The sequence below is a fragment of the Aulonocara stuartgranti genome, assembly GCF_965226115.1.
Source record: "Aulonocara stuartgranti genome assembly, chromosome: 10".
NCBI classification, from domain to species: Eukaryota; Metazoa; Chordata; class Actinopteri; order Cichliformes; family Cichlidae; genus Aulonocara; species Aulonocara stuartgranti.
In genome coordinates, this window is record NC_138946.1 from 2,771,745 (window position 1) to 2,793,892 (window position 22,148).

Sequence of the window (22,148 nt, forward strand, 5' to 3'; positions counted from 1 at the left end):
TGAATGCCATTTGCTGAGTTTGCAGTAAAATACTTTTTTCCCGAGAAGTCAAAGCAGCAAAGTCGCATTCAATTCAATTCTATTCTATTTCTACAGCTTCAAATCATAACTGGAGACAGAAGCTGGAACATGTTTGGTCAGGTGTCCTCACACATGCTGTTGAGAGTGGTTATCTTCTCTAATCTTTTTGAGAGAGCTTTGCACATTATTTTAAGGTCAACATTAATGAGGGATATTGGACGATGGCTGGTGGGACATTCAGGGTCTTTGCCTGGTTGTAGCTGGAGTCTGACATTGGCAGAATTCACATTTGGTGGTAGTCTGCCATTCTCCTTGATTTCCTGCAACACTCTGTGGAATACTGATGCCAGAATAGTCTTTGCAAAATTCTGCTGGAAAGCCGTCTGGACCTGGAGCCTTATTATTGGGCATACTTATCAGAGCTCCCTGGAGTTCACCTGGTGTCAGTGCTACGTTGAGTTACGTTGTAAAGAAACTGATCCGTTTCATTTTTGGACGGGTTTATCTGTGGTGAATATAGTTTAAAGTTTTATAGAAATGCCTGTCATATACTGTGTTCCCAGATAAGCCTTTAAAAGCACATATAGTCATTTTTTTAATCTAATTTTTACCTGGTTTGCAAGAAATTGACCGGATTTGTTATAATTTCAAAATTTTGCAAGAAAAATTCTTTGTACTAAGAATTGAGTTTTTCTGAATAATTTCATTTAATTCTAGTCTTGTTTTACGTATTTTGTTCAGTATTTCCTGTTCCTGGCAGGACACGTAGGCTTCTTCTAAGGATTGGATGGTTTCTTCTTTTCATCTGATGTGAATGAAATGATTTTACCTCTCATCACAGCTTTTCCTGCTTCCCAGAGAACAGATGCTGATGTTGCAGGCAGTCTAAATATAAAGCGTACTCTTTTTAATCATATTTCATGACATCCTCATGTTTGAGCAATGATCTACAGTGGGGCAAAAAAGTATTTAGTCAGCCACCGATTGTGCAAGTTCCCCTACTTAAAATGATGACAGAGGTCAGTAATTTGCACCAGAGGTACACTTCAACTGTGAGAGACAGAATGTGAAAAAAAATCCATGAATTCACATGGTAGGATTTGTAAAGAATTTATTGGTAAATCAGGGTGGAAAATAAGTATTTGGTCAATAACAAAAATACAACTCAATACTTTGTAACATAACCTTTGTTGGCAATAACAGAGGTCAAACGTTTACTATAGGTCTTTACCAGGTTTGCACACACAGTAGCTGGTATTTTGGCCCATTCCTCCATGCAGATCTTCTCGAGAGCAGTGATGTTTTGGGGCTGTCGCCGAGCAACACGGACTTTCAACTCCCGCCACAGATTTTCTATGGGGTTGAGGTCTGGAGACTGGCTAGGCCACTCCAGGACTTTCAAATGCTTCTTACGGAGCCACTCCTTTGTTGCCCGGGCGGTGTGTTTTGGATCATTGTCATGTTGGAAGACCCAGCCTCGTTTCATCTTCAAAGTTCTCACTGATGGAAGGAGGTTTTGGCTCAAAATCTCACGATACATGGCCCCATTCATTCTGTCCTTAACACGGATCAGTCGTCCTGTCCCCTTGGCAGAAAAACAGCCCCATAGCATGATGTTTCCACCCCCATGCTTCACAGTAGGTATGGTGTTCTTGGGATGCAACTCAGTATTCTTCTTCCTCCAAACACGACGAGTTGAGTTTATACCAAAAAGTTCTACTTTGGTTTCATCTGACCACATGACATTCTCCCAATCCTCTGCTGTATCATCCATGTGCTCTCTGGCAAACTTCAGACGGGCCTGGACATGCACTGGCTTCAGCAGCGGAACACGTCTGGCACTGCGGGATTTGATTCCCTGCCGTTGTAGTGTGTTACTGATGGTGACCTTTGTTACTTTGGTCCCAGCTCTCTGCAGGTCATTCACCAGGTCCCCCCGTGTGGTTCTGGGATCTTTGCTCACCGTTCTCATGATCATTTTGACCCCACGGGATGAGATCTTGCGTGGAGCCCCAGATCGAGGGAGATTATCAGTGGTCTTGTATGTCTTCCATTTTCTGATGATTGCTCCCACAGTTGATTTTTTCACACCAAGCTGCTTGCCTATTGTAGATTCACTCTTCCCAGTCTGGTGCAGGTCTACAATACTTTTCCTGGTGTCCTTCGAAAGCTCTTTGGTCTTGGCCATGGCGGAGTTTGGAGTCTGACTGTTTGAGGCTGTGGACAGGTGTCTTTTATACAGATGATGAGTTCAAACAGGTGCCATTCATACAGGTAACGAGTGGGGGACAGAAAAGCTTCTTACAGAAGACGTTACAGGTCTGTGAGAGCCAGAGATTTTCCATGTTTGAGGTGACCAAATACTTATTTTCCACCCTGATTTACGAATAAATTCTTTACAAATCCTACCATGTGGATTCATGGATTTTTTTTTCACATTCTGTCTCTCACAGTTGAAGTGTACCTCTGGTGCAAATTACTGACCTCTGTCATCATTTTAAGTGGGGGAACTTGCACAATCGGTGGCTGACTAAATACTTTTTTGCCCCACTGTATTAAATCTCCAGGTTTTACTTGTCGCAATGACCTTCTTACTTATTAGAATTACAGACGCAGGAGCATGATCACTGACAGCTGTTTTTGTTTTTGTAAAGATCAAAAATGTTCCAGACTAATTCAGACACATGTCGATGCAATGGTTGTCTAGTTATCTCTTTTTTTAACTACACTTTTTTTTTCTCACATCTGACATGACTCAAAGAAGACAATTGTTGTATTTGTTAGTTTTTAGTTTTGTTAGAATAAACATTAATGAAAACACAGATGTCACAGCAGTTCTTTAATCAGAGGATAAAAAGAATGAAGAAACACTAAATTTTAAAAAGAGAAGATAATTGAAAATAAACACATTTGTCACCATGTGCATTGTAGTCAAGATTCTGAATATGGAATATTTCAAATTTAAATTGTTGCTCTCCATTGCCATCTATTATTCCATACATCCATTCTCCTCTGCTTACACAGTTCAGGGTTGGTGGGGTGTCACCCTGGAAAGGTCGCCAGTGTGTCAGCTTTAATAAATTCAAGGCTTAGCATCACTGAGTATATTGATTCAATAAAATATCATCAAGCTAAACATCGGCTACACTGGAGCATATTTTAATGAATTTCAGTTTTATGTATATGCTGCCAATTCACAAAAACAATATCCTTCCTTTAAATCCAGAATCAAATTTAAAGTCCTGCTCCTCACATACAAGGTCTTAAATAATCAGGCCCCATCTTATCTTAATGACCTTGTAGTACCATATCACCCTATTAGAGCACTTGGCTCTCGCTCTGCAGGCCTACTTGTTGTTCCTAGAGTATTTAAAAGTAGAATGGGAGGCAGAGCCTTCAGTTTTCAGGCCCCTCTTCTGTGGAACCAGCTTCCAGTTTGGATTCAGGAGACAGACACTATCTCTACTTTCAAGATTAGGCTTCAAACTTTCCTTTTTGCTAAAGCATATAGTTAGGGCTGGACCAGGTGACCCTGAATCCTCCCTTAGTTGTGCTGCAAGCACCTTCTGGCAACTATTGTTGGGATTTAGTACAATATAAATGAAATTGAATTTAAAGTTTAATTCATTATTTAATTCAATTTATTTAAAAACTCTTTAGCTGTGTTTTAAAACCAAAAAACGAGGAACCAGTTCCCTTTTACATGGCAAAAAGCATATGACCACTGAAAGTGGAGTAGTGATGCTGATCGTCATATATTTTATACTGTGACCACAGACGCATAAAGACCTGATCTCCAGCCTCTAAAATCAACGTCACGCCATTAGAAGAACTTCCAAAAGTAGACTCTTTTTGATCCCATGCTGTAACTACATGCATCCCATTCCTTACTAACACAGTACATAAACCATGTGACGCATCTCCAGGTCCAGCTACGTGAAACTCAAAGTGGTAGGCTCCTCTCACTGGTGCAGCAAAAATACCTGTGGGACGTTTGATTTGGCAGGTTAGACAGAAAATGTTGGAACACCTGTAACCTCAGAACAACATGCACGGAGCAGGAAAGTGACTTTCAGTGTTATTACCGGTGTGTGGGCTGTAGGCATTTCCAACGTTTGTGAACACATTGTTGTAGATCAGAATAGTGTGTGAGTCAAAGGGTCCAATAGTTTGACATTCTACACTCTTTATAGAGGCAGAGAACGCCACCTGCCGGACTGGGAGAAAAAGAAATTCAATTCAATTTTATTTATATAGCGCCAAATCACAACAAAAGTCGCCTCAAGGCGCCCTCAAATGACCAAAGTTATTTTAAACTTATTGTTTTTGAGCCTCTTCAAAACAGAAATACCCACTTTTCAAGGGAAGATGTTTTACAATCAAACACAAACCAACAGTTAAAAACATGTGATTCTGCACCACCCAGTTTCTTAAATATTACATTCAACTAACGTCACATTTGACTGGTAATGTGCATTGAGTGCTGCAGCAGTCAAATCAAATCAAATCAAATTCAAATTTTATTTGTCACATACACAGTAAGATATGCAGTGAAATGCTTAGACAACTGCTCGTGACCTAAAGAAAAAAAATATGAATAGGAAATAAATATGAAAATTAAAATGAAGGGTAAATTTAACTAGGAAATTTACCCTTCCAAAGTAAGAGAGAGAAGCCTTTTTTCTTTTTCTCTTGTTCATCGTTTGGAGAGTTGTCCTTTGTTTGTCTTTTTTTCAGTTGGGGCTAAGTAGGGAGCGTTAAAAATTTTGCATGCTGGTCTGGAATTGCTCACTGAACTTTGGACTGGATTCCAGAATACAGATATTTAGTGAACTGCGCAACGTACACTGTCCTGACTTCCAAACATTAAAGCTTTGGTGTAAGTACAGATGTGTTACACATGCTTTGCAGATAACCATGCTGTAAAAATGCACATCAATTTTAACAAATCTATGAACGAGAGCCAAAACCTTTTTTAAATAATACCTTGTAGCTGCTGCTTCAACTTTTCAGTCTCAGTCATCTTGCTCTCCAGCTCTCTCAGCTTTGCTTCATGGTCTGAAGAAAAGAAGAGAGTGACCAAGACTTGCTTTTAAATAACATTAAATGTTATTATTTAAATAAAATTTAAATAAAATAAAATGTTATTATTTAAATAAAATTTAAATAACAACAATGATAACATTTAAAACATATATATTGTCCTTTTTGTGAGTTTATTTCCTGTGCTTGTGTCATTGAGTTGCCATTAAATGCCTGGGAGAGTGCTATGATCACACCCTTGGTAACAGGAACAACATCTGCAAGTTTAGGTACTGTATTTATCAAAACGGGCTCTGACCTACGAGATACCAGTGACTGTGTTCGATGGAGTGAAGAAGAGAGTGAAAAACATTTGAAGCAGTGGCTTGGCATCCCTGCTAGCTTAACAGCAGCGAGAATCTAGATCAGATCAGGGCAGCTTCAGCTTTACTCCCATCTGTCTTGGAGGAGTTCAAGGCGGTTGAACACACGCGCACACAAACTGTGTCCCAAAACATCGGCTGCATCCTTCGGAGGACCCGGCCTTCGCGGCCTCCTTTGAAGACCGAGAAGGCTGGAAATGCGAGGCTGTGAAATGGGTTTACTTCCTGGGCTTAAGCCCGGGTTGTTTTGTCAGAAGCCCGGGGTCTTTTGGAGTGTAATTTTTTCATAGTTAGATGCCTGGCTGACAACTGTATAAAACAAAAACTACACACAATATTCGAAGCACATAGTGCACACTGTGGGAATTTACAACTGTGCGTCATACCCTGATATTGGTATGATCCGAGCTCAGGCACTAAGCGACTGAGCGAGGGGGCGGGGCAGCTGCTGCCTGCGAGTGCGCTGTTGGAGAAGCACAGCCAGGCAGACAGAGGAGAGCTTAAGTTCCACCAGGTACCAAAGCAAATCATTCGTACAGTACAAATAATGTAAATATGACGGTGAATCACGAAAGATTGATATCAAACTGATCACTTGACCCATGTTACGTTACTCGCTCTTCAAGTGAATCAACAAACGGCGAAATGAAAAGTCGAACAACAACAAAGCTGTTTCTTTAGAGAGTCTCAGCTTACGTGTGTTTATTTCATATTTTCAGTTGTTACCCTCCACGGCTAAACAAATCAGTAATGCACTGATATACAAGAATGGACATAAGGAGCTTCTTTCAAAGAAAAAACTCAGGTAGATGTTATTTTATATATTATGCTTTGTATGTTGTTCAGTATATTTCTATGCAAAACAAGAGGAACTTCAATACACAGCAGTATATTCACAGCTGAAACCAGATATTTACACTTTATGGAAAAACACAAGAACATTTTTTTTACTGTACAACATCAATTTAGAGTAAACTTGTTTTGTTTTGGATAAATAAATATTGAAATATCTTTTGAATGAGTTAAATGTCAGAATAAAGAGAGACAGAGAGAGAGAGAGGAACAGAGATGAACAAGAGCAGGTGAGACACACCTGTTAGTCACATGGTTGTTTGCCAAAAGTATCAGCGTATCATAGGTCCTCATGTATCTCGTACCTCGTGTTTCTTTTTAGGTTTGTTATTTTTCAAATTCTATATTTATTAAGTTATGCAGCTTGTTTGCACAACAAGGCTAAATAATTATATAAACTTTTCTCAATCTAAATATTGTACTTTGGTATTATTAAAAAACAAGTGTAGTGCAGGTCTATGATGGTTTTTAGTGCTGCTATCATCTAGTTCTGATTCTGGTTCTGTCTTGGTTAAGTCCTCAGTAGTCCTGATTTTGAACTGTTGTAGTCCTGTTTTAATTCTGGATCAGTTCTGGGTCTGGTTGAATCGGGGTTTAGTCCTCGTGTCTTGATACAGCCCGACTTTGTTCTGCCTCGCTGCTTAATTGAAAAACGAGTTTAAGGTGTCCAGCACATGTGATATATATTTTTCCCTCTATGAAGTCATTCTTTTTTGAACAAAACTCAAAACAGAGCCAATTAATCTTTCAGTCATTTCTAACCCCCCTCCCCCAAACCATCCCACATGCATACTATCCTTTAGGGCTAAGCCCCGGGTGTATAAAATGTCGGGCTCCTCTGGTCTGTGCCTTTACTGTTTCCCTCTGAATGACACGACACTTAGCCATGTGCCATAGACTGTAGGTAAAAGATGGACATGCACATACTTGTTCATTCTGATTGGGGATATTGGCAGCTGAAAAACATTTAGAAATCACTCAGTCACGTCAAATCGGTACTGAATCAGTACTCAACATACTGAGTAATGGCAAAATGATGCCACCTTGTGGGCAGATTTATATCACACTGTTTAATCTTCACCCAGAAAGTGTCAAATTGCAAATTTTGAAGCCAACATTATAACTTTATCACACCAACACAGTGAGGGTCCAGCTTTTCAGATCCAATTAAAAATCAAATCACTCAAAAAGATCCTCTGGAAAAGAGTAGAATTCTTAGAGTTTCTTAAACAGGGTCATATAAACAGCATTAATCAGTACAATATAGCGAGACAACATAGCAAAAGTAAACAAGCAACGCGAAGCAAACCCTGGGGTGTAGAGCCTTAAAGCACAAACAGCAAAGACACACTAAAGGACAGACAGTAAAAAAGCAGCATGGGGTATATCTGACCCTCCTTTATATCGGATCAGTGACCCCTCCTCCTGCTGGGTGACTTTCCATCCTTTGTTCTTTGTTGGTCTTTGTTGTTTACCTGATAAGTTTTTTTCTCAATTCTACAAATGTCAATATTATCTCAATTATTGATGTAATATGTTTGTCAATACTATTCCCCAATCAGTTGTTAATTCTACTTGCACCTTGCTCTTTTCTTTTAATCTTACACTTACGAGCACCAGTCAGGTATGCTTGCTAGAAGTAGGCGACTGTCTATGCTAAGAAAGGGGTTTTCTCACCTTCTGGCAGCTGAGAAAACAGAATCCCAGGTGCATCCACCGCAGGCCAGGTTTGTTTACTGTATAGGCTATGAAAGGGCTGGACACAATGTGGGGCGGTACAGATGAACGTCCCAGTGCATGCTCTAGCAGTGCCAAGCTGAATTAACCCTATGTTTGGACTAGTCACCGTTGGCCTTAACACAATCAAAGGTTTGACCTAAAGATGTGGGTCTTATGATTTGAACATGTAGGTTAGATGCACATGATTCCATTAAAAAATATTATAATGTTCTAAATTTAACACTTATGTATTAAAGATAAGATAAGATAAGATAAGATAAGATAACCTCTATTAGTCCCACACGTGGGAAATTTGTTTTGTCACAGCAGGAAGTGGACAGTGCAAAAGTTATGAGGCAAAAATTAGAATACAATAAGAATAAATACAGTACACAGCTGTACAGAATAGAATAAAATAAAATACTATATACAGTAGAATAAAATAAAATAAATATACAATAATATAAAAATAGAATACAAATACAAATACTATATACAACTGAGTAAAAATACAACGATGACAGAAAGGATTATTGCACTTAGTATTATTGCATATGTATGGATGTGTGTGTTTGATCAGTTAAAGTTAAACACTCCAATTATTCCTGTGATAAAAAAAATATTCTGTTTCATAAGAAAACACATAACCATGAATGTTGGTCATTCCTGTTTCTGACCTTCTGGATATTTCTGAAGTCACATTGATGTATGAAACTGTACCTTGATTCTCTCTCTGTAGGACAGTGATCCGCTCTGTCTGCACAGCCAATGAGGCGGTCAGCTCTCTCAGCGCAGCGTGGATGTCCTGTGGACAGGACTGTTGCTCTGCAGTCTCAGTCTGATCTGCTGACACAGAGCAGACCAGAAGCAAAAGTGGGAGAAACATGATGATCTTCATTCTGTCAACAGAAACCTGCTGTATAACTGTCATCTGTTAATCTGAGAGTTTTATAACGAGGGGAAAAGAGGCGTGAATGAGGAGGTTTCTGCCGCACATGTCCCCTCATCCTCCACCTCACACACTGCAGGACCACGCCTCCTACAGGTGCTGTTGGTGAATGATTGAAGAAGCAGACTGCATGAATAAACAAACAGGGTCATGTAAACAGAGCAGATGAACAGATAGCTAAATATCTCTGTTAGCATCCATAGTGAGCTCTGGTGTTTAACATCATAGTGATTATTCTGTTGAAAAAAGAGGTTTAAAGAAATATTTTGTGGAAGACTGAAAAACAGACTCCTTACATGTTTAGACCAACTCACCTCCACTCACCTGTTTACATGCCTATGAATAGCTTTACACCATAGTAAGATTTAAATAGGTTTAAACATCTTGAGCATTCAAGTTTTTGTTGTTTTGAATGACTGGTTTTAATTCCTATTAAAGTGAACCTGATTGTCTTTGCGCACTTTCATCTGTACTTCGACCCAGATAAATATCTCACTCTAACATAAAGTTTATTAATATCAAATTTCTGTGGCAATGAATTGAATAGAAACAAAAAAAGTTCACAGGAAAAAGTCCCTGTGACTGTTCCTTTAAGGGCTCCAGACTCATCGCAGGTCTAATTAATGGACTATTTTAACAACACAGTTATCAGGCTGTCACTGCTTCCTGTTAACAGTGTAAACTTTGACTTTTTAACATGTTTGAAATTAAAATGATGAACAGTTTATCTTGATGTGCTGATCAGCCTGTTCTGCAGCTCTGAGGCTGCAAAAACCCAGACCTTCCCTCTCTTTGCCTAAAGCTATCCAAAGCATTTGAGCCATTTCTGATATTTTGTGAACTTTGTCATTTATTGTATTATTTAATTTCGTTCAATCTGTTACTGTCCTGGAGCAAACATAACCCACATACTTTCCTCAGGGATTAATAAAGGATTCTGACCCAGATACATCCAAAGTCCAGTTTTGTGAGTACAGAAAACACATGATATTTGCTTGTGATGGAGCAACGGGAACTGATGACACTGTATGGGGGGGGGGGTTGACTGACCTCTGGGACTCTCACCACCTCTGTCTGCCTCCAGGCTTCTGGGGGTCATCATTGCGGCTTCACAACCTCATTGTCATTGTGCATTTGTGACAAAGACACAGGCATTCTTACACTCTCCATCTCTCTCACGCACACATTAACACACACACACCATAGGAAGACTGTTGATGTTGTAATTTCTAATTTTTTGTGTTACAGCAGCTGTATGCTTGTTTTTGTACTCTTTGTACTTTCCCTCTTACACGTGCAGCAGCAGGAGATACATTGTGCATTTGAAGTTTTCCTCATTCCTCCTATTTCTATCCCCCCACCCTTCCTTTTTTGTCTTACCTGTCTTGGCTTATACATCGTTATACTTATACCACATATAATGTTATACGGTGGTTGCAAAAGTATTCGGCCCCCTTGAACTTTTCCACATTTTGTCACATTACAGCCACAAACATGAATCAATGTTATTGGACTTCCACGTGAAAGACCAACACAAAGTGGTGCACACGTGAGAAGTGGAACGAAAATCATACATGATTCAAACATTTGATACAAATATCACAGTTCTGTAGACTGTCAACAGCTTGTGTCATTTAAAGTTACAGGAAATTGTGCGTTCTGCAAACACGCATTTCCCATCACTCCTGTTTGTGCAACAGTGATGGGAATTCATTCAACTTTATTTCATCACATGTCTGGAGCGCTGACAGACTGATGGATTTTTCTCTTTCACAACCACAAATTAGTCAATTCTTATTAAGAAGAACAAAAAGTCAAAGATTCTTAGAAAAACTGAAATTAATGAATTTTTTTAAATTTAGGTTTTATCACGTCAAACTCCATGCTGCTGCAGAGTACTTTGTGCTAGAGGAAGGAGATCAGCTGACTATTGTTTTATCTGCTGAGCTGCACTGTTACAAAAAACATCCTAAAACAACGGTAATGTTCCGGCAGCTGGGCGCCAAAATACGACCGTGAAATAACAGAAAATAACTGTCCCATAAAAATACGGTTATTTCCAGTAATGAAATTAGAGTTTGTTGCGCTAATTTGACATGGGATTCTGCCTTTTCCAAGTGCTTTTAGACATTAAATTAGGAACATTTTTACGCGATCAAACAATGAAATTACCTATAAACAAGGTCACTGAATGTGGAAATATGAATCATAATACGTAAATGTACAGAAATATACAGTTAACCGTTGGTTTGAACAGTAATTGATTGCATGCCCTGGGACAGACTGACAGAGGCGAGGCTGCCACATCTGCCCCTTTGGCCATCACTAGTAGGCGGTAGGTGAAGAGTCCTGACCACGGACACAACGACGAAGAGCGTCCGAGCCGGGGCGCGAACCGGCAATCTTCTGATCACAAGGCGAGCTGCCAACTCTTGAGCCACGAACGACCTAACAAGCAATGATAATAATACTTATGTGATGAAACACAAGCTTATAGGGATCATTTTATATACTTTTCCATAGCATTACATTTGAATTCGATCTTTCAAATAACGGACAGATATTTGTGAGATCATGATACATTTGTGAATGTATTTTAACAATCTAAATATGCATATGCACAGACAGATACATTTAATAATCATGACAATTATGTTGTATTACATTACAGTGATTTAACGTTAATTTACATTCAAAATGTGAAGTCAAAGTCTATTTACGTAACTTTAATGATATTCTACAAGAACAGAACATTACTGTAAAATACCTTCATATTAGGGTTTTTTCCTATGGTCGCAGCGTTACCCGCGACCTTGTTGTTAGTTCACATTCATTGGCCGATGCTCAGCGTCATGTTATTTATATTAATTGCAATTCCTACCTCTACATTTCTTTTTCAAAATATATAATTAGCACAGCGTGTCCGTGCAATGTTTTACACTGTGTCATGCAGAGAAATCTTAACAAAGAAGCTCACAGAGAGAGATTGAGCTTGTTATTTAACCCCAAGCTGGTAGGGGGAGCTCCTTATTAAAACACTTGCCGTGCTACTATGTGCCTCAAGGTTCAACAACAGCACAACAGAAGTCACTCATGGTACAGCACTCTCTCTACAAAACAACAACTGTCAGTGACGCTGCACCACGGCGTAAACACAACATTCAAGATAACAGTTAAAAGTAACGTAACCATAAACAATAAAACAAGAACATCTAAACAGCAGCACGTGTCCCAAGGCATGATGGGAGACATTTCTGAATGTATTTTTACGATCTAAATATGCATATGTACAACAAAATATATTTAACAAACAAGTAAATTGTGTTTTATTACATTTACAGTGATGTTATGTTATTTTACATTTGACGTGTCAGATCACAGTCTACTTATGTAAATGTAATGATATTCTAGAAAACCAGTACACATCTGTAAACTACACAGTAAAATACTTTGACATTACTATTTTTTGGAACAGTGTGGGTATATTCTCCCAGAAGAACAGTTTCAAATAAATATAAATTCAGCGCAGCAGCTTCATATAAGCAGCTTCTATATACACAATACTACTATATACACCTTTAAACTCAAGAGTTTAAAGGTGTATATAGAAGGGTTAGTGTACCTTTGCTCTAACCCAGGGCAAAGGGGATTTGATTCAGTTTCATCGGTTTCATACCAGGTCAGTTATGTAAGTCCCAGTATGTGTGGTATTCAGGGATAGCGTTACAAGTAACGGCGTTACTAACGGCCGTTACTTGTAGTTGCACGGAAGTAGCTGTAAGTAATCTAGACGCTACGGCTTTAAGCAGCTGCGCTCCCACGGACGGTGATCACGATCACTTTCTGGCACAACACCTGGAGCTCATGGGGCGAAACAATCGCATGAGTGCTGCTGTTTGACTGAGGAAGAATAAAGTAGTCGTGATAAGACAATCACATGACCACTTAAAGACAAAGCAACAAGGTGACATATACCAGTTTATAAACTGTGTTGATCGGCCGTAAAACCAGAGTCATGATAAACAATATATACGCTGCGTTTTTTCCTCAATAGTTTCGTCACGTTTACTGTCTAAGGACAGCGCAGCGAGCACGCTCTGCTTATGAGCAAACAAAAAACATAACCGTACGCTCTCTCTCTCTCTCATGAGATGTGAGAGATTTGTGACGTTTAGCGTGTTTGCAGTGTGTAGTTAATGTGTTGTCTTGTGTAGTTAGTGTGTAGTGTTGTGGATAGTTTTGTGTTGTGTGTCAGAACATTGAGGCGACTGCTGTCTCCAGGTAGAAACAGGAGTGATACACCTGCTGCTGTCAGACCTGCAGGTATCAGGCTGTGATGTTTCCTTTATAGTGGACAGAAATATTTGGAGTGGCACAAATAATTTGTGGCATCTTATTGAAGAACAGCTGATTGTTCTGTAAATGGTTATTTTAAAAAGGGTTGAAGGTGTAAATGGATGCAAACAACTTTGTTGTTTGCAAAACTTGTGCATATGGTTTTAAAATTGACAATTTATATTTGCATTTAAAGTTATGAAATATGATCATTAAACATGTTTGTGGTTGTTACAGTAAAAAATATCACTTTTTCTGAGCTCACTCTCCCTCTTCACCGATCAAATCTCGCTGTGGTAGCAGCTTTAAACTATGTGAGTGAAGTTGGCCCCCCACCTTCTTCAAATCCAACTGCCAGAGTGGTACAGCAACAACAACTTGTCCCTGAATGTGGAGAAGACCAACAGCGACTCTACTTCCTCTGCAAACTGAGAAGCACAAGAGATTCAACCCCCATTATGAGCACCTTTTACAGAGGCACAGTTGAGAGTATCCTCACCAGCTGCATCACTGTGTGGTATGACTCCTGCACTGGGTTCTGCAGGAAAAAATGACAACGGGTAGTGAGAGCAGCCGAGAGCATTGTGGGGACCTCTCTTGCCTCCCTCCCCAGGAGATCTACTGCACCTGCCTATCTGGAAGGTCCTCTCCATTACAGGTGACTCCACTCATCCCTTCAACAGCGTCTTCAGTTTGCTGCCATCAGGAAGGATACTGAAGAGCCTCCGGGCCAGAACCAGCAGACTGAGAGACACCTTCGTCCATTGGGCTGTCAGGATGCTGACCATCTCTGAATCGAGAAGGGGGGCCCAAGGGTACATCTTTCGCCATCCTACAATGCTGTGATTGTAGCCATTCCCCACTTTCTGTGAATGGTACTCAGGGCCATTGATCAGTAGGCTTTGATTAGTTGTCATTGATCAATGGTCATAAGAATTTGCATACTAACAATCATGGAACTAACCCCCCGGCACATTGTTCATTCAGTGGCGCTAGTTTCCTTCACTATGCAAATGTACTGTTTATAAGGTTGGAGAAACCTGCAGTCAGCTGAGACTGAAGAAGTCACTTGGATGAGTGACGAAACGTTTCTCCAACTGAAAATGTCCAGATGAACAGAATCAACCTTTTGGGATTTACTTACCTGGATGATTAAGCACGCATCAAGACGTTATTTTATTAAACATTTTAAAATGATAGCAGCACAAACAAAAAAATTTGCAGCACAAACGTAGCACAAACGTTTGACATCAATTTTGTTTGATTTGGGTAATGTGGGGGGGCTGGTTGACCTCTGATGACCTCTAGAAATTTTTATTAATATCTTTAAAATGATAGCAGCACAAACAAAAATTTCTGCAGCACAAACCAGCACAAACGTTTGATACCACTTTTGTTGGATTTGAAGAAGGTGGGGGGGCCAACTACACTCACATCTTTAAATTCGGTCTGACCCAGGCTGATAGAGGGGGCACAGTCTGGATTGCATTCCAGCATTGTGTAGGCTGTTTTTCTATAAAACACATCAAAAAAATTGGCAAACATTAGCCTGCAAAGCCACAGTGAATAAAGCAGCATAGCGCAACGAATTCAATTCAAATCAATAGAAGACTTATTTTTAACCTACATCAACAATTATGTTATGATAAATTACGTAATAACTACAACAGCAGACTGACCTTTGTGGAAATGCTTGGAGCAGACTATGATGTTAGCTGGAGTGTTCTGGGATGTTATATTTGATCTTTGAATGGCTGCAATCCAGGCCAACCGTCGCCTCTTTGTTACTTCGGAAACATGGCTCGAACAATTTCTCTTCAACGACGTAATCCGATAACAACCGATCTCTTTACCCGTCGGCTTCCCGTGGCTGTCATGCGACCGGCTACTGCAGTTAATAATACAACAGCTTCTTGACATTTTTGTGTTTCTTTTTATCGCTGTGTGACTGTTTTCATGTGAAAGCCTGCGTGCGCTAGTACCACTTGCCTCTCGTTCCCAGAATCCTTTGCTGTTTTGCCCCTGAATGACGTCACATTTTCAATCTCTATAACATAGCTCACATTAACAGTGCAGTGGATCCTGCTTGTGCCGTGATATTCAGGACTGCAAACCGAGCAGCATCACTGACTTTCAGCTTGTTGTGTTTGTGGATATATGACTGACGTTAATTATCCATAAAACATCACATTCTCTGTAAGATTAAAGTCAACTATTGAACGGCGTATATTTTAAAGTAAAAGCTTTAAAACCAAGTTAGTACAAACATCGCTAATGTCACATAACTTTGCCGACATGTGGCCAACAGTAATGCTTTAATGTTCTTCGTTATTAAACATTCGCACATAAATAAGTGACATAATATTCAGTACTTTCAAAAGTTTACTCTTTGGCCGCCCTGCTTCAGGCATCCGTCGTTTTTTTCCCAACAAAAACATCCACACCCACCGCCGCGCTATGAATTGTGAGATATATGGGACCACGAAGTGTACACCAGACCCAGCCTTCAAATTTGGGGAAAGGAGCTCTTACATGGCTATGATGTTCCACAGTTCCAGTTTGAGTGGTTCATTCGTATAGTATTCTGTTGCAGCTGCTAGAGAACGGCATCTTCACTTTTGTAAAAAATGAGCTGAAGAAGAGTCCAGGTGAGCCAGAATGCTCAGAGGGTCTGAGTGAGGATGGTTTGCAGGGTGAGGACGAAGAGCAGAGGAGCAACAGACAGTCATTTCTGAAGATCGCAGTGCAGTTCCTGAGGAGAATGAAGCAGGAGGAGCTGGGTGACCATCTGCAGTACAGTAAGAGTATTTCTTGAAACACTTTCTAATGTCTCAAGATATGGACCAACATAAATAAAACACTCTTTCTTTTAAGAAAGACCACAAACACAGTCACCCTGTGTGTATTATTAAAACACTTGATACTCTTTGCTTTTATATATTTTTTCTTTTTGGAAACTTCTGCAGCAGTTTGTAATAGCAAACTTAAATCTAGGCTGAAGAAGACATTCCAGCATTTGTTTGAGGGGATTGCTAAAGCAGGAAATCCAGCCCGTCTGAATCAGATGTACACAGATCTCAACATCACACAGGGAGAGACATCAAAGGTCAATGATGAACAAGAGGTCAGACACATTGAAACAGCATCCAGGAAACCAGACAGACCAGAAACAACAATCATACAAGAAGACATCTCTAAAGGCTCACCTGGAAGAGATAAACCAGTCAGAATAGGGATGGCATTGGGAAAACAGTGCTAACACAGAGATCAGGGGGTTCACTGACACCCAGAAGGAGGACTACATCAGGAAGAGATTCAGAGATGACGAGCAGGCCAGCAGAGCTTTTCTCCCACATTAGGATGTCACGAAGCCTCCACATCATGTGCCACATCTCACTGTTCTGCAGCAGTTCTGGGGGATGTATTAAATACTATAGAGAGGGGACAGCTGCCAAAGGCACTGACTGAAATATACATTTACTTCCTCATGGCTCAGGCCAAAGTGATGAAGGTAAAGCATGACAGAGAAGCTGAGGCAGATTCACATTGGAGTCCAGAGAGCAGGAAAACTGGCTTTTGGGCAGCTGCAGAAAGGCAACTTGATCTCCTATGAATCAGATATTCATAGAGGTGTGCTATAAGTACCAGTCCATTTACAAAGGTCTGTTTATTTATGTTGCTTGATGTGTTTGCAGGCTGATTACCGAGGAAGGATGTGCTTCTCTGGCATCAGCTCTGAATTTTAACCCTTCCCATCTGCTGGAGCTGGACCTTAGCTTGGTCCAGTAGACTCAGGAGTGGAACTGCTCTAGGCTGGACTGAAGGATCCACACTGGAGACTGGACAGACTCAGGTACAGGTATATATTTCTGTTTTATTTTAATAATCTATTGGTTCTGTTTCTGCTTTGGCTCTCGGAGGAGGCGGATGCATCTTTCACCCCCTCCTTCCCTGCTTGCTGCATGTCCTTCTCTAGTCTCATCTAACTGTAACCCTGAGAGAGCCTCTCATTCTCACTCTTGTTATCTAAAACCTAAAGAAGAAGAACTGGATTTGATCAACTGGTCCCTTAATGCAATTGAAACTCTCTTCTCGACGAGAAGCCTGGGTTTGGGAGAGGCCGAGTGTCTTGGAGGGACATTCCCTGCTGGATACACGATGGACGGGTGGCAGAAGTGGCACCTCGCGTGCCTAGCGGGACTGTCTATGAAGGACATTGAAGACATCTACCTATTTGGAACCATGATAATGGGCCTCTTGCTGATCGGAGCTGGCTTGGCCCTGGCTTATCGGAAAGTGAAGAAAGTGGTGAATGCTGTTTAAAACCCCACAAGGCCTGTCGTTAATATCGAAAATGTGGGAAGAGCTGCGAGTACTCAGACTGTTCTTACTGAACGCAATATGGGAAAGATCTTGGAGGAACTCACGGCTTTGAAACGGGAGATACACCTGGAGACCAGTGATGGACACGCCAGCTGGAAGCTTGAAGGCCGAGGCTGATAACACTTGAAGGTTGGCGCCGACGAGAACAACAACAATTCTTCCCAGACATACGAGAACGAGAAAGAACTGTCTCTCCTGCCCGTTTCCTCAAGGCCACCTGCGTAGGCTGCGGACTGTTGTTCTCTGCCTAACAGGCTAAATGTCAGGGCTCGGTGTGCGGGCAGGTGGAGATGTGGATCCAAGTGCAGGACTCTCAGACGGAAATATAACTGAAAACCACAGCTTTATTGCTGGCACCAACAAAACAGAAACCAAAACATGACAACACTAACTGGAACACACAGGCAGGATCTGAGGGTACGACACAACAGCAAGCATGGGAAAACACAGGGCTTAAATACACAGGGTAGTAATGAGGGAATGGGCCACAGAAGGGAGACACAGCTGGGGGAGATCAGGGCTAACGAGACGGGGGAGCTAAGCTGCACACACTAACATAAGACAAAGACTTTCACAATAAGACAGGAAACAAGAATTACTAAACCAGATGCAGACATGACACTGAGAGACGGACTAGACACTGAACAGAAACTGCAACACACATGAGAACCCAAAACCTAAGAACTGATCCCTCACCAAGAATAACAGAAACAGATCCATAATGATAATAAACAAAGCACCAGAACATCAGAATACAATCCATAATGCAAAAATAAACCAAAACATAATAAACTCAAAATACCGGGTCCAACGGACCCAGAACCGTGACACTAAAGGACACTTTCTCAGGCTAAACAGGACACAGATCCTGACACATGCATCTGTTGAGGAAATCTGTTGAGAAATTCATGTCAGCGATCACAGATGTTTTTTAATATATTTTTTATATGATGTTCTTACACTCCTTGAAATTTGTTAAATTTAAGCAGACTTGTCCTTTACTTTATGTGGAATATTAGAGTAGACATCTATGAAACTTGGACCAGACGTGGAATGTGTTGAAAGTTAGACGTCAACTACTAAGGATGATTTTTAAAAAATTTTTGAATATGATGCAACCAGGCTGTCCCAGTGCAATGTGTGCGCGTGCGCAGTCACACATGCAGACTTGCCGTGCACACTCACACACCGCATTGAGACAGCCTGGTTGCTGTTATTCAAAAGAGTTAGTGGTTTATATAATTGCAAAGTGTAATTCATTGCAGTTAACTTTTATTTGTTTAATCGCTTACACAAGTTTTGAGGTGTGGAATAAACTGCAATGGAGTTTGAAAACAAAAAATGTGTGTGCGTGGTTGAAGGATGTGTTGGGGGAAGGTCTTTTAAAACAAAGGGGGGGCTATCAAAAAGTTTGCACTTCATGCACTCTGTGTGTGTTTATAGTGTTTTATATTTAATATTCACACTCGGGAGAACAGCTCAGAGATCAGGATCTTGCCCTGGACATGTGACTACAGTCCTTGTGTTTCTGTTTGTTACTTTAAAGTGATCCCTCGGGTATTAAGCAGTTTTCCTTGTTAATAACTGTTTGTCATCAGTGATTTGGAGCTTCATTTTTCTCACTGAATGCATGCTTGCAGTTAAAATTGTATTCTTATCACCTTGTTGCCCTTCTTTGATATTTTTTAATTAGATTATCTACAAAATAGTTAAATAAGGAGGGATCATGTGGAAAAACTGCCCATGATTTATTAAAATACAGAAATAAATTAAACCATCTAGCAATTAACTCAGATGACCCATTATAGAAGAAACAATCCCAGCCATCGAAGCAGTTAGGAGAGGACCCTGCAGAGTCTCGATGAAGATGGAGGCTTGGAGCTCATCACCCTGGTCATTCCACACACCAGAGTGGGGAGGTGGGTTGCATGGCTGAGTGTCTGAAAGACAGAAGACCAGTGAGATGTAAAGCATGCAGTAAAGGCTGATTATCTTGGAGAAGGCAGAAAATGATTGGACCATAGAAATGATCTCAGCACTTGTTTGAGTAGTTTTTTACTAGCAGCTAAACATTTAATTTGGGTATCCAAATTTAAATGATGGTGTGAATTTTAAAAATAGCACCAATAAATAAATAAAAATGCATATTAAGAGTTTACAGGAGTTAGTGGGTATTATAGAATATAATAAACATTAAGCTGCCTTTGAAAACGTTGAGTATGCTTATATGCACTGAGTTTTTGTGAAAACAATGTTGATACATTTCGGTTTGGCAGCCCGCGAGAGCCACAAAGTGTGGAAACAGCGCCATAATTTTCCATTAGGTCGTTCAGCATCAGGCGTTTCCGTAGTGTAGTGGTTATCACGTTCGCCTAACACGCGAAAGGTCCCCGGTTCGAAACCGGGCGGAAACACTTATTGCTAGAAGACGCGTTTTTTATAAAACACTGTATTATGTGATGTGTGAAAAGGCTATATTTATAAAATGACGACAAAATGATGATATCTCAATAAAATAATATATTTATTTAATATGTAGTGACAGGTTATGTATAATACAATTATGTATTATGTCATCTTGACATGTCGAGATGACATTAAACTTTTTAAATATGCATGAAAAAAAAAACAGAGGTGTCGGTCTACGTGAGTCCACGTCTGTGGATTTGTTACCCTTGGAAGTGTGTTTTTTTAAACCTGTTGTTACTGACCTCGATTTTAAGTTGGACAGACAAATTAGAGCAGTGGTGAAGTTCGGTTTTTATCATTTAAGGTGACTGGCAAGAGCGAAGTTGGTTCTTTCTAGGCAGCACCTCGAAACAGGGATCTATGCTTTAATTTCTTCCCATCTGCTGTAACTGTACACTGCTATGGTTATATGCTCTCGTAAAAGAGAGCAACCCTGTCCTGGCCTCCCTGCACTGGCTGTCTGTGCCTTTTAGAGTTAATTTTAAAATTCTTATGTTTGTTTTTAAATGTTTTAACAATCTTGCTCCGCCTTACCTCTCTGAGCTTCGTCGTGCCTACACACCCTGTCGGTCTCTTAGGTCAGCTGACCATCTTCTTCTGGAAGTAATGAGATCCAGGAGGAAGCTCAGAGGCCATGGGGCCTTTACTATCGTCGCTCCTAAATTATGGAATAACTTGTCCTTCCACGTTAGAGAGGCCTCTTCACTTATTTAAAACGCATCTTAAAACCTATTTTTATTCTTTGGCTATTGGCCTCACTGAGACTTAGTTTATCTTGTAATTAAATTAATTATTAACTAACAAATTAAATATGTTACTTTTATTTATTTTTTTCTTTTATTTATATCATATGTAATTTTATTATTTAGTTCCAATGTACAGCACTTTGTGTCAGCTGTGGTTGTTTTACAGTGCTTCATAAATAAAGATGATGATGATGATGAAAGGTCATAGGAAGACCAATGTGAAACTGTATAACCTTATTTATTAAATACTACCTCGCTGCTTATGTACTAAACCTTTCAACGTTGTTAGTACCGGTGTAATATATTTGTGGCCACACGCGTGTTTGTGGGGGCGCTGTTTCTTGCTGTGTGATCAAAATTAAAGTAATTCGTGGACATCACACTGATGTGTTTTTCTTGTGAAACATGTCGGTACATCCTATTTAGTTTTTTATAACCTACATATGTATGATATTTTTGAATATGAGGAAAAAATCTAGAATAAAAAAGAAAAACAATAAAAAAAGATGTTTCCGCCCGGTTTCGAACCGGGGACCTTTCGCGTGTGAGGCGAACGTGATAACCACTACACTACGGAAACTGCTAGTGTAAGCTGGCGACGTAGCCAAAAATATGTATTACCAAGAAAGAAACAACGTTAACTGCAGTCATTTCTATAGTAGTAAAATTAAACGATCTAAAGTCCAAAGTGCGAGACCTTCTTCGTGTTTTCCAAAGACGACAAACGGGCTGTGAGAGTATTTGCCGGACTCAAAGGAGCTTGCAAAGAAAAGCGTCTGGAATTCTTTAAGCTACTTGAAGACGTTTCACCTCTCATCCGAGAAGCTTCTTCAGTTCTAAGGTCAAATGGTGGAGAGTCCCAGATATAAACCTAGTGGGAGTTTCCCCCCACAGAGGGACCAAAGGACCCCCTGATGATCCTCTAATCGCCTGAGCCAAGGTGTGAAACTGGGTGTGGGTCCCAATCAGCCAGAGTTTCGGGTGTGTTCATTGTGAAACCTGGCCCCACCTTATCATGCGAATTCCTGAGGTCAGATGGCCCAGGATGTGAGTGGGCGTTAAGGCGTCTGGGGAGGGAACTGAAAACTGGATTATAGATGGGACACAGCTGGTGTCGTAAACCCCCGCCTCTGTTCAAAGATGGTCGCTCACAGTGGACATAAGATAAGATAAGATAAGATAAGATAAGATAAGATAAGATAAGATAAGATAAGATAAGATAGAACTTTATTAATCCCTCGGGTGGGTTCCTCTGGGAAATTCGGTTTC

At 40.3% G+C, this 22,148-nt stretch overlaps 2 protein-coding genes across 2 annotated transcripts; one reads left to right on the forward strand and one right to left on the reverse strand.

Annotated features, from left to right (window-relative positions):
- Positions 1-2,847: 2,847 nt before the first annotated feature.
- Positions 2,848-8,914, reverse strand: LOC309715052 (complement C1q-like protein 2). Its single transcript, XM_082547852.1, has 4 exons — positions 8,718-8,914; positions 5,008-5,079; positions 4,107-4,238; positions 2,848-4,004 (listed from the first exon to the last, which is right to left on the reverse strand). The coding sequence occupies exons 1-4, from the start codon at positions 8,893-8,895 to the stop codon at positions 3,721-3,723; spliced, it is 666 nt and encodes a 221-aa protein (XP_082403978.1). The 5' UTR covers positions 8,896-8,914; the 3' UTR covers positions 2,848-3,720.
- A 6,939-nt stretch (positions 8,915-15,853) lies between these two features.
- On the forward strand, positions 15,854-16,612 carry LOC309716203 (uncharacterized protein). Its single transcript, XM_082549881.1, has 2 exons — positions 15,854-16,079; positions 16,248-16,612. Exons 1-2 carry the CDS (start codon positions 16,043-16,045, stop codon positions 16,538-16,540), a joined length of 330 nt encoding a protein of 109 aa, XP_082406007.1. The 5' UTR covers positions 15,854-16,042; the 3' UTR covers positions 16,541-16,612.
- The last annotated feature ends 5,536 nt before the right edge of the window (positions 16,613-22,148 follow it).

Excerpts from the sequence above, each read along its gene's own strand:
- LOC309716203 (XM_082549881.1), top strand. The coding sequence starts at position 16,043 with ATGAAGCAGGAGGAGCTGGGTGACCATCTGCAGTACA. Across the intron at positions 16,080-16,247 it reads GGGTGACCATCTGCAGTACA|CAGTTTGTAATAGCAAACTT; the intron begins GTAAGAGTATTT and ends AAACTTCTGCAG.
- LOC309715052 (XM_082547852.1), bottom strand. The coding sequence starts at position 8,895 with ATGAAGATCATCATGTTTCTCCCACTTTTGCTTCTGGTCTGCTCTGTG. Across the intron at positions 4,239-5,007 it reads GTTGAAGCAGCAGCTACAAG|TCCGGCAGGTGGCGTTCTCT; the intron begins GTATTATTTAAA and ends TTTTTCTCCCAG. Across the intron at positions 4,005-4,106 it reads TGCCTACAGCCCACACACCG|GTATTTTTGCTGCACCAGTG; the intron begins GTAATAACACTG and ends AACGTCCCACAG.